The sequence below is a fragment of the Lolium rigidum genome, chromosome 1 (genome assembly GCF_022539505.1).
Source record: "Lolium rigidum isolate FL_2022 chromosome 1, APGP_CSIRO_Lrig_0.1, whole genome shotgun sequence".
Lineage (NCBI taxonomy): Eukaryota > Viridiplantae > Streptophyta > Magnoliopsida > Poales > Poaceae > Lolium > Lolium rigidum.
This window is the reverse complement of record NC_061508.1, coordinates 260,272,004-260,284,422: the sequence shown is the minus strand read 5'-3', so window position 1 is coordinate 260,284,422 and position 12,419 is coordinate 260,272,004. Positions and strand designations below refer to the sequence as shown.

The 12,419-nt window shown below is 41.7% G+C and overlaps 2 protein-coding genes across 2 annotated transcripts; one reads left to right on the top strand and one right to left on the bottom strand.

Moving 5' to 3' along the window:
- Positions 1-3,642: 3,642 nt before the first annotated feature.
- LOC124683582 (NAC domain-containing protein 76-like) lies at positions 3,643-4,953 on the top strand. The gene is made up of 3 exons (XM_047218071.1): positions 3,643-3,811; positions 3,911-4,185; positions 4,303-4,953. The coding sequence occupies exons 1-3, from the start codon at positions 3,643-3,645 to the stop codon at positions 4,951-4,953; spliced, it is 1,095 nt and encodes a 364-aa protein (XP_047074027.1).
- A 2,128-nt stretch (positions 4,954-7,081) lies between these two features.
- On the bottom strand, positions 7,082-11,316 carry LOC124693100. The gene is made up of 5 exons (XM_047226556.1): positions 11,060-11,316; positions 10,829-10,963; positions 8,861-8,898; positions 8,692-8,758; positions 7,082-7,640 (listed from the first exon to the last, which is right to left on the bottom strand). The coding sequence occupies exons 1-5, from the start codon at positions 11,243-11,245 to the stop codon at positions 7,260-7,262; spliced, it is 807 nt and encodes a 268-aa protein (XP_047082512.1). The 5' UTR covers positions 11,246-11,316; the 3' UTR covers positions 7,082-7,259.
- Positions 11,317-12,419: the final 1,103 nt, after the last annotated feature.

Below are 12,419 nucleotides of genomic sequence, written 5' to 3'. Positions count from 1 at the left end.
GATAAAAAAATAAATGCTTAATTAGTAATTGGCTATTTGAACTTTTAAATGGCGACGGGGTATGGCAAGATTTACTTCGTAACAAATATCTTCAGGCTAAAAATTTATCGCAAGTGACCGTGAGGCCGCATGATTCTCCTTTTTGGAAAGGATCGATGAAAATGAAAGATGATTTTTTCAAGCGGGGTTATTTTAATATTGGAAATGGTAAAAATACAAGTTTTTGGGGAGATAAGTGGTTGGGGGATGTCCCTTTGTCGCAGCAATACCCGTCCCTTTTCAGTATTGTTCAAAGAAAACAAGTTTCGGTCGGTGATGTTTTAGCAAATAGGCCTCTTCATGTTACGTTTTGGAGAACTCTAACGCCCAACAAGTGGGCAGTTTGGTTAGATATAGTTGAACTCCTTATGTACATTCAGTTGACAAATGAAAATGACTCTTTTGTTTGGAGCCTTACCAATTCGGGTGCCTTTACTGTAAAGTCTTTTTACCTTGACTTACTAGATGATAAGACCAAGTACTTGAGAAAATATATTTGGAAAATAAAAGTACCGTTGAAGATCAAGATCTTCATGTGGTTTCTTCACCGCAAAGCTATTCTAACCAAAGATAATCTTGCAAAAAGGAATTGGCAAGGTTACAAGAAATGTGTTTTCTGTGATAAAGATGAATCTATTAAACATTTATTTTTTGAATGCCCTTTAGCTGAGATTGTATGGCGTATCATATATATGACTTTCAGTTTATCCCCGCCAGCTAATATCACTAATGTTTTGGGTAATTGGTTGAGCGGCATTGCTAAGAATGATGTTCGACAGATTCGTGTGGATGTTTGCGCTATTATTTGGGCAATCTGGAATGTGCGTAATGAAGTGGTCTTTAACAAACCAAAACCTCAACCTTTCTTGCAGGTCATCCCTATGGCTATCTATTGGATCCGTATGTGGTCTTATCTCCAGTCCGAGAAACAACGGGATGCCATGGAGTCTAGGTGCAAGCGACTGGAGACGGTCGGATAGGATTTCTACAGCCAGTGTGGCTAGCGGCTTGACCGTAGAATCACTTTTTGATGTATTTTTGGCATCTACTCCTTTGCATTTTCAGATGTTTGATCTTTGTATTGACTTAAGTTGATTTGTGAGTTTTAATAAGGATAATACTTACTGGTTATGAATAAGGAATAAAGCAGCCATATGCATCATTTTGATGCAAACGCTGGGGTAAAACACCCATTTCGAAGAAAAAAATTCAGTTATATTTATTTATTTTGAAATTTCACTGTTCCTTCATTTAATATATATAGGAACTAAATATTTTAGATTTAATTTCAATTTAATTACTTGACTCTATGTAAATGCAAAAGCTCGACCGGTTGACGTATCACCACATAGAGCAACAAAAAGGAATCTGTAAATTTTCTAACTAACGTAAAATCCAGTGACGTTTAAATCTGGATCATTTTGTAACATAAACACAGTCCACATATGAATATAGTCATTTTTTGTGTGTATCAAACTCCTTATGGTTGATATATATAAAGGTATCTTAAAACATTATTGGATGACCTTTTTTTGTCAGAAGTTGATATATAATGTCAATATATACATGATCAATATGCTCTTTCCCATGTAGTTAAAGGGCACTTGATATTAAGCGGACGTTCGATAAATTACAAGTTCTTGGCATAGTTTGGATGAATTCAGCAGATTTTGCTCAAAATGCGGTAAATCTATCGATTCATTTGATTACTTTCGAATTGTATTTTCACTGGTATTAGTAACCGCTCCTAACAGTGCCCACCGGTTTTCCCAACCAGACACAAATAAAAAAAAACTTGAAGTAGGTACGTATATATTGCGTGAACGCAAACACTAATCTCGAACCTCGTGTGCAAGCGCGTACGTGGAAATTTGCGTGTCCTGATTCATTTCTCCCGCAGCTAGCTGTGCAGTGACCGTGTCTCTACGTCGCTTGTTTCCCAATGTCATCTGGAGCAATGTGCTGCACTATGTAGCACTTCAAATACGCCAGCTCCATACGTGGTCTATTTACCCCATGTTATTTTTAGGATGTACTCCCTTTAGTCTCTTTTAGTTGACTTGGATTAGTACAACTTGTAATAAATTTGAGTCAATTAAAAGAAACCGGATGGGGTAGCATATATGCATTTCATGATTTATACACACTCTGGTAAAGCACATTATCTTATACTGCTTGAGAAAAAAAATAGCTTGGTCACACTGTATATTTCAGATGATATTTTCTTATGATTATTCTATCTTATTATTATTTTATATTTATCGAAAAAATCTTTGTTGAGAAAATACATGAAAATATCATAATTGTAGATTGATGAATGAAAAATTATTTCTAACTTTTTTTTTACAACCGTTAGTCCAGGTTCCAATATTTGACAAGTATAATCGAACAAAGAATTGTGTATCAACAAAACAACAATCGACTAATAAAGCTTTTTGCGATGAACTGACCATATTGCACCTAATTAACTGTGCATCCAGAGAACAACCGTTCATTTGGCTGGATAGACAGTTGACAATGGGCTAGTTAGACATATATAGCTGGTTAAGTAATTTCAAGACGAGATGCCACGCAAAGTCACTTAATTAGTAATTATTTTCAAAATTACCTAGGGCGAGATGCCTAATTGGGACGAGTAAAGTAACCTATGCCATTCCTATGGCCAAGACAAGAGCACACGATTATACCTTACTTTAAAGGGTGGTGAAATAAAGTAAGGTAGTTTGCAGGGAATGGAAGAAGAATGGAGAGATTGGGATTTGTAGCAATGGGATTAGAGGTTCAATTCTCTTGTTCCCCTGACTCCCACGTGCAAAGTCAAATTGGAGCACAGTTAGTTTACTGTAGTAGTACTACTGCATGTGTTTGTTCACAAACTAACCCCTTGCTCTATCCCACACATCTCCCAAGCTTGATTATTATATCTGCCAGGGGCACATTTGCAAAATCACACAATAATGATACACTACTGTTTCAGATGTAGACACCTAAATGCTCCTTCTGAGGCCAGTTTTGGGGCAGGTCCCCTAATCCAGGGACAAAACACCCTTCTTTTCATTTAGTCCTTCCAAGACCACCCCAAAGACATGCATGCAGCATATTACTACATGTGCATGGACACTATTACTGTGGCCCTATCGATACGGTGGTCAATGCTCTGACTAAAGTATTTAGCTAGCTAGTAGCACCAATAGCCAGCTCAAACCCATTCATCCCTGCACAGGCCATGGTACAACATTTTATAGACCTAGGGTTTGTCTTTGGTGAGCATCTTGGACATGCAAACCCTGCCTCCCAGCTGCCTCTTTCCATATAACCCATACATATCCTCTCCCTTCCCTTAGACCATCACCTTGCTCTTGTTTTTCTTGCTTGTCTTGACACTTTGTTACTTTGAGAACCAGCGGGGAGAGCAAAAAGGTAGAAAGGAGATTTCCAAGGTTTGTGCTCTTCCTTTTGTTCTCTTAGCTATATGCATGAAGAGAAGGGTATATAAGGATGCAGTTAATTTGAGCGAAGGCTAGGTAGTTTCGAATTTGGTTTGCTAATTGGGTGCACACATGGTGTCTGCTTCTTCTCAGATCTTAGGGCTGCCGAGGGAGCATGCATCCTAGCGGCGGCGCACTGTCGGTGCCACCGGGCTTCCGGTTCCATCCCACTGATGAGGAGCTCCTCTACTACTACCTGAGGAAGAAGGTTGCTTATGAGGCCATAGACCTTGATGTCATCAGGGAGATCGATCTCAACAAGCTTGAGCCATGGGACCTCAAAGGTATGTGAATTTGTGATCAACTTAAACCTTTGATATGGTGCTGGCTACATAGCTTGGTCGACGGAGCAAGTGACAAACTATACATGCCATTCATGGCAGATCGGTGCAGGATAGGGACGGGGCCTCAGAACGAGTGGTATTTCTTCAGCCACAAGGACAAGAAGTACCCGACGGGTACGAGGACAAACCGGGCCACGACGGCAGGGTTCTGGAAGGCGACTGGCCGGGACAAGGCCATCTTCCTCGGCAGCAGCGCCAGGAGGATCGGCATGAGGAAGACGCTCGTGTTCTACGTCGGCAGGGCTCCCCACGGCAAGAAGACCGACTGGATCATGCACGAGTACCGCCTTGATGAAGACAACGTTGAGATTCAGGTAGGCAAAGCATTACTCTCACACAAATTCAAGCAAGTCTAGCAAATACATTAGATTTCATGCATGCATGCTTGCTAGTAGTGGCTTTTATTTACCAGTATCTTGTGTGAAACGCAGGAAGATGGCTGGGTGGTGTGTAGGGTTTTCACGAAGAAGAGCTACACGAGAGGTATGAACCCGGCAGAGATGGCGGCATTCGATGAAGACGAGCTCCTCCACCCCTTCCCAGTTTCAGATTCCAACACGGGTGAAATGCAACCGTCGATGGACCAGAAGCATATCATGCACAACTCCCACCTTATGCAGCAGCACAGCAGCCAACAGCAGCACTATGGTTTCCCATCCTTCGACGCCTCCATGCAGCTCCCGCAGCTCATGAGCGCTGAGCACGAGCAGCCGCCGCTCCCCTCCTTCATGCCTGCCGTGGCCATGAGCTCGCTCGAGGTCGAGTGCTCTCAGAACCTGATGAAGCTCACGTCCGGCGGTGGCAATGGGATGCTCCAGCACCACCACGGCGGCGGAAGCGGCGATCCCCACTTGGCGGCCCCCACGGATTGGTCCATCCTGGACAAGCTCCTCGCCTCGCACCAGAACCTGGACCAGCTCTTCCAAGGCAAGGTCACCGCCGCAGCAGCAGCATCAATGGCGCCTTATCAGCAACAGCTGCTCATGGAGCAGCTAGGTGGCAGCAGTACCTCCCCCATGCAGAGGATTCCACTGCAGTACCTCGGCTGCGAGGCCGCCGACCTCCTCAGGTTCTCAAAGTAGCTAAATGGAGCTTTGTTTCATTAGCTAGCTAGCTGCCATGTTAAACTGTTGGTCTGATCAGCTCCTACTTTTTTTTCTTAAGACCTGGTTAATTTGATCATCGATCTACTTGGTATGGATATGCATCTCAATGTATATGGAAATTTGTGTATATGTCGCTTCGAGTTTGCCATTATTTGTTGAATCTGCTAGTTTTGGAGCTAATGTTGTAGTATTAGCTATGAGTGATGACTTCGAACAAGTAGGGGAACATGGTTAATTTTCTCCAAATGGTGGCAGGTTAATACGTTCAACAAATGGCAAACTCGAAGTCACATATGCATTTTTTTTCTAATCTAGCATGCAATGTCTTTTTGTTTGAGAATGTACTTTGAAGTTCCAATTTGACTTAGCTCCGGCTTGCTGAGTTGCTTCTTAGGTTATTTGATGGAGATGAGTGCCAAGAGATGTGATGTTTTGTGGATGTCATTCCCTGTCGATTACTTGTTTAGTTGTTTCGAATGGGATCAAACTAAGGATTGGAGTTGCTTAAATTTTTTGATCTGGGGATTCCGGAGAAAATTTCATGATTAGATTTATGTTGCACTGAAGCGGTGTATATTTTGATCTTATGGATTGTTTGTGAGGTTCATAGAATAAAATTATTCTTGATAGAAAGAAATCCAAATGCATATTTGAATTTGATCTTGAAGTTGCAAACAAAACACAGACTAAATATCCCACCGCCCATGATATGACAAATAAATTTGAGGTACATATCCATCCTAGTTGATTTTAGGAATGTAGTTAAAAAACAATTGAGAGGAGCAATTTATATGAATTTGGGGGTGGGGGTGGGTGGGAGTGGGATATAAACCATGAGGATGTTTTGTGTATTTGGATGGGATTAAGGGAGATGGGTTGGTTTTTTAGTAACAATGCATATCAGATTTTGGTAGATGAACCTAAATTTATGTCTGACATAACATTTTCTTCAAGCAAGCAAAAAAACATAGGATAAAGCCAATTTAAACATAGAAGAAACGAAAAAATAAAAAACAAAAACCAAGAAAACCTATAAAATTTGCAGTGAGTCAACTTTGTGCATGATAAATACTTACATATTTTTAGGGTGAAACACTTTCTGGTACCACCGTAACAACCTAGAGAATTCGCTGCAGGCTGCAGCTGGATATCAAGCTAGCTAGCTTCGCTTGCGCAAGTGAATAGGTTTGTTTAGTTTCAAGTGTGGTGTGTTGTTTACATCGATCTTTCATACGTTCAGGCTTTTGAGCCCATTGTGGGGTTTGAATCCTGGCAACTTCACTAAACCAATTTTAATTCTGGCAACAGCACAAGTAAAAATTTGGAACATTTTATTTTTTGCATGTCTTTCCACTTTTATTTTTATAAGACTATTTTTGCTTTTAGATAATTATAGTAAAATATGATTTTTATTTTATCTCGAATTGCCTTAAATCTCACCAGCTGTTTTGTAGTTACAAAGATTTATTGATACTTCTTTGCGATAAGGTCCTCCCAATCTATTAATAAGTAAATATGTGGATTTATCTTATCAGAAAAAAATTATTCACTTGGCATCCATGCCTGTACAAGATTTGGAAATTTATCCTCCACAACTGGACAATTGGGTCACTTTGAAACTTTTTTTTTGTGTTACTACTAGAAAAGGTTGGTTTACGTTTTGAATAGTCTGAAATAAAAGGCCATCTCGTCTTCAAGTAATCACCTACTTTTTTTAGGAGGTAATCGCCTACCTAGTTGCTTCTGTAGATCAACTGCATCAGTATGTGGTTGCGGTGCTGTACGATATGAGCCGTAAACGTAGACAAAGCTCTTGGCCGCACGGTGTCTTTGTTTACCAAGACCGATGAGTTTATCTATTTTGTGGAACAGGGTTACAGTAAGAAATCAACGCCTGATGCGTCACGCTTCTTCCTCCTGGCTATCAAATTTAACTAATCGTCTCTCCCCGCGCATCAAAGTTCCTGTTCATGTAGTACATGAACATAAACACATACACGTCTAGCGTCTAGTAGTACTACCAACCAAGCTTTTCCTCTGTACTCTGAGAGAAGAAATGGCGCGTGAAACAGGGGCAGCAGCTGCAATATTGCAAAGTTCAATGTAGCAAAGTCACAAACTGTTCACGCTCAATGTCAAGTCCGTGCAGGGTCAAACAAAGCATTCGCGAATATGAAACATGCTTCATAGAGGTGGCAATCAATCGCTTTGGTTCCTTTTTTTTGTGTAAATATCAACCAGCCGTGTAGTTAAGAATGCAAAAAAAAATATGGCAGCAGTGGTTACAGTGTCGCGTAGACAGCTAAGCTTACGACAAAACCTAACAAGGCACCAACTGCGACCTGTGCCTCCGTGTGGCCGACGGATTCGCTCAGCCGGCTATACTCCTCTGTCAATTCAGTTAGCTCTGATTCTGAGCTTCGGAGCGCGTTTGATCTCAGCAGTTTGGTCGCAGCGCTGCGCCTCGAGAAGGACATAGTGTTTGAACGTTGTGATGTAGATGCATCCTGGGGAACAGAAGCCATCTCGCGGTTCGCAATGTGGGGTTCAGAGGTGGAATTCACCAGGTCACCACCGTCCTCCTGGTCTTGAGTCGTCTGATCCCTTAGGGTCCATAACTTGTTCAAAAGCCTTGCATGCTTACCCACCTCTCTTCTAACTCCCTATTGAAAACAATCAAACATGGCGTCACCATTAGCTCCGATGGTTATAGTACTTTATGAAAGAGCACAACAGATTAGAAATCTGAAACAACCCCTGTCAAGCCTTGTGTAAGACCCCCCTGAGCATAAACAAAGCTCAGACATGATGTGGCATAATCAATACAGAAGTGAAAGGATAAATAGATGAGAACATGTCCTGGCAACTTAACAGCGTGCAGGGTACCCACTACCTCGCATAAAAAACATGGGCACTACTAAACTGGTTAAACTTTTTACAGCTGCATCGCACACCAAGCTAAGAAGATCTTTTTTTTGCGAGTCCAAGCTAAGAAGAAATTGTCCATGTTCAAATGCACTGGTAATGGATAGAAAATGCTAAATTTATTGGCTCCAACAATGTGCTCAAAAAGGCTAATATGTACAGTTACTTACAGCGAGCTAGAACCATCTTTAATAATATTCAACAAAGAATCAGAAGCAAGGAAAAAAGAAAGCTCGAGCAGATATCCCTGAAAATCACACTTCGTGTAAAGGTGCATGATAGTGCTTCATACATCAGCGCAACTGACATTTTTTTTGTCAAGAATATATCATCTGGCATCAAGGGTACCATACATTCATACTATAGTATGTTGACAATCTGCCTAGCACTCAAAAAACGTTTAAAACTCAACATTTTTTTGAACTGTTGGGATTGCAAATATACTACAGCAATTGTGAGGAAATAAAAGGCACTCCACATGAATTTCCACCAGATTCAAGAGGGCAGAAGTAGAAACTAAACGTATCAGACCAATGTCGTTTCTTCATGGATGTGTTTTCTCTTAAGAGATGTGTGAATTATGATTGTCAAACTTCTAGCACCTTTCACCTCTCAATTTTGTCAATAGCCAATGGGGACATCTAGGCCGGTAAAGAGGAAATGACGAGTCATGCATATTAAAACTCATTGAAATCACCAGTACACTTGGATGATCAATAAGCGCTGACTGACATTGACAAATGACCAGATTGATAATTTAGCATAGAAATAAAAGACAAAATAACATACCTGGGCATCATACATTACAATCGACGCAAACACCACCGACATCCCGAATATGGAGTCTGCAAATCCCCTGCATTCTAAACCCCGAATCAAGAATAAAAACACACAATCTATGGATCAAAACAAGCTGAAACGTGTAAACCCTGAGCTAAAGAATTCTAAAGAAGCTAACCTTTCTAGCGCAAGGGAGGTAGTCACTGCCACAACTGCCTGTAATATGAAGATTTATAGTTAGAACCATTTGAAATTTTGCAGTCAACTTTGACAAGACTTAATAGCTTTACATACAAACATATATGATTGTACAATAGAATAAAGAATTGCACATGTCAGGGTAGGACCTTGCTTTCGTTCCTCAACAGCACATGTTTCCTGGTGTTAACTTTTCTTCTGCTAATTATAAGAATTTTTCTTAACCAATGAAACGCCAGCCTAACTGTTGATTTGTGATCCTAGTTATGATGGTGCAAATGGAAAAATGAAGCGTGGGAGCGTAGGGTAGTGAGCCTCTGTACATAGGGAGAGACGGAGAGTAGTCTGTACAGGACTCGTATAATTTCTGGATTTGTTTCCTTTACGACCCATAGATATTCCTTACCCTTATAATATCTTGAAGGGCATACAGAATTAGTGGATGCCTCATTGTAAAATCCCCTGGTTCACATATGTTTTCCCTGTGATTTCGGAGGATGTGTCATTAATTTTATGCAATTTTTCTGGTGTGTTTTTTGTTTCTAGCAATAGAACTTCATTTTGAATTGTGTGGTCACTGCACAATTTTTTGGCCAGCGTTGTTATAACATGTAGTACATCAGAGAATTTTTTTATTTTTTACTTCGAGATTCATATTCTTTACATGGGGTGCAGATGAAAGTAGTTATGAAAAATCCACGGTCCATACTAGCTCCATCCGTATTACCATTCCTAGAATCCGTGTTGTCCAACTTTGCGATTATTTTGTCCAAGTTTCATGCTTGCAATAGAAAGAGGCGAACCCTTCGGCTCTAATTTTAGTTTTCCAAGAGATTAGAAAAAGTATACACGGTAGCAATATACAATTATGGTCAATAGATTTGCCGTTTTGTTATTAAAGTAGATTCATCGTGTAATAATCCTACTAGTATACATCTTAATGTAATGTCAAGAGGCGCACAGCACACATGACAGCACAGGCTTATCCTAATCAAAGTCAAGAGGCGCTCTATAAACAGTTCTAGTAAGATAGCAATGCGATAAACTAAAGAAAATAAAGCTCGGGGATGATAGTCTGACCGCTCTATAAACACCTCCTGACAGGTTGCTGCTTCTCCCAGCAGGTTTGGTTTGAGGTCCTTGCCTGGCTGCGCGCCACCTGCAACCCACCTGAACGCGACGACTCGCTCCATACATGGTGGCACAGAGCACGGCGAAGCTCCCCAAACCCCCAGCCATAAGGGCCTGGCATCTATCACCCTGCTCGTTCCCTGGATGCTTTGGAAACATCGCAACGACTGTGTGTTCAATGGAGCCCAACCCTCCATCAGCACCGTCGTCAACAACATCAAGGAGGAAGCTGCACTACGGGCAAGGGCAGGAGCACAAGGGCTGCGCATGATCTTACCCCAGCCATGGGATGTACACTAGCTCACCCTGTTTTTTCTTTTCCCCAACCGTGTTGTATCGCCTCTTAGCGGGGCATGTAACGGTAAACCTTCTATCTTTTCAATGAAATGAAACGCAGAGGCTTTTTGCGTTTTCTCGAAAAAGAAAAAAAGATAGTCTGACCGCGGAGTGGGTCGAGGGCATCCCCCCTGACCGGGCGGTGGCCTTGATGATTTTGTTTTTCATACTTATGTTTACTTGGAGATGCATAGTATTTACATGGGGTGTGGACGCACGTAGTTACGAAAAATCCACAGTCCACACTAGCTCAACCCGTATTAAAATTCCTAGAATCCCTGCCGCCCAACTTTACAGTTTTGCTGTTCAAGTTTCATTCTTGCAATAGAAGTGGGAAAATTCCTTTGGCTCTAATCCTAGACATGACAACATGGGAGCACAGGCTTATCCCAAGCACAGTCAAGAGGCGCTCTATAAACAGTTCCAGTAAGGCAGCAAGGCGATAAACTAAAGGAAATAAGATAGGGGGTGATAATCTGACCGCGGAGTGGGTCGAGGGCATCCCCCCTGACCGGGCGGCGACCTTGATGATGTCGATTTTGCCCACATCCCCGCCGGAAGTGAATGGCTTTGCCAGCTGCCCGATCAGGCTCGCCGCCGTCGCCGCAATCAGAACCTTCAAGAAACGAATCGAGTCCCCGCTTAGGAACCAATCGAGAGAAAGAAGAAAGAAAAAAAAAACAACTGCTGAAACTAGTCACCGCGCGCGAACCTTGTTGTGCACGAGCTCGGCGAAGTCCTCCGGCCCGAGGTGGAGGGAAGATGCGGCCGTGAGTGCCCGGCGGCAGCGCGGCGGCCCGTGCCTGGGAGGCGACCAGGAGGAGGAGGAGGGAGAGGTCGCTGCGGAGGGGAGGAGGGGTGGGCGGCTAGCGAAGTAGGAGGACTGGGCCATGGCCATTGGATTTCGCGAGGGAACGGCAACGGCAACGGCTGGGTGTTGCCGCCGGCCTCCCCTACTGCTGTTATGCTCGCTCCTCCTCCCTTTGTTTTATCTTAACAACTCTCAGTCTGTCCTAGTCTGAACCGTTTGCAGCTTAACTATTGCAAGAGCATCTTCTTCAGCAATGGCCAATGGCCCTGAAACAGGGGCTTTCAACTGAACTTGGCTGAGTTATCACCATGTTAATAAATACTCCTTTTTTAAATATAAAACTGTGCTACCTACTATATTTTAGATGTTTTAGTTTTGTTTAAAGTTTGATCTATCTAAGACTAGTTACAATAGGATATCAATGTCAATTTGTGTACTTGATGTATTTTCCACTAATTTTTTTAGTTTTACATGTCATGATACGATATCTACCTATGATATCACTCTCATCTCTCCCCTCGTTGCCACATCAGATTTTTATCAATATAAAATGCATGATACTATTTATAATACTTCCACCGTGGCTAGTCTAAGCAGATAGGATGTTTCTACATTAAAATGCATTTTGAGCATATTTAAAAATGTTAAATAAATAAATAAATATCTTGTGTATATCTTGACATGTTACATGCTCATAAAGTTATTTTAGCAACAAAAAATGACATGTTTTGTGCCCTATGTAAAAAAAGATAAATTTTAGTGCTAAAATAATCCAGTTTTGAGACACTTTTATCTTTTTTATACAAAAGACAAAATATATTGGTTTTACGTGAGATTTTTACGTGCGCAGATAGAACAAGTCCCTAGACATGCAACTTTTTTCCTAAATTTTTGAACTTTTTAAAACATGTTTTGTATATGCCAGGGCGCATATGCACCCGGGATCAGTTTTGAGTTTCCGTGTATTTAGACACTAATATTAGATACATTAAATAGATAAATTTTTGATATCCTTTTATCTCTACTACTTATAAAGGCACGAAGTTCGTTGGAAAATCAAATCTAGGCTGTCCATTGGCATGCATCGCACGGTTCAAAATCGTCTGTTCTCCCCACCCTGAATTTCCGTCCTCGCCATCTATCCCACCCTGAATTTTCGCCCTCTCACTCCCTCCCACGACCGGGACACCAGCGTTCCAGCGCCTGGCTGCCCTACCTTGGTCACACCGACGCCCACGCAGCATAGCTAAATCCGAACTCA

Bases quoted from the DNA above. Each gene is read 5' to 3' on its own strand.
- LOC124683582 (XM_047218071.1), top strand. From the start codon at position 3,643: ATGCATCCTAGCGGCGGCGCACTGTCGGTGCCACCGGGCTTCCGGTTC. The intron at 3,812-3,910 runs GTATGTGAATTT...CATTCATGGCAG, and splicing joins TGAGCCATGGGACCTCAAAG to ATCGGTGCAGGATAGGGACG. The intron at 4,186-4,302 runs GTAGGCAAAGCA...TGTGAAACGCAG, and splicing joins AAGACAACGTTGAGATTCAG to GAAGATGGCTGGGTGGTGTG.
- LOC124693100 (XM_047226556.1), bottom strand. From the start codon at position 11,245: ATGGCCATGGCCCAGTCCTCCTACTTCGCTAGCCGCCCACCCCTCCTC. The intron at 10,964-11,059 runs GTTCGCGCGCGG...CGTTTCTTGAAG, and splicing joins CCGAGCTCGTGCACAACAAG to GTTCTGATTGCGGCGACGGC. The intron at 8,759-8,860 runs GTTAGCTTCTTT...TTTAGAATGCAG, and splicing joins ACCTCCCTTGCGCTAGAAAG to GGGATTTGCAGACTCCATAT.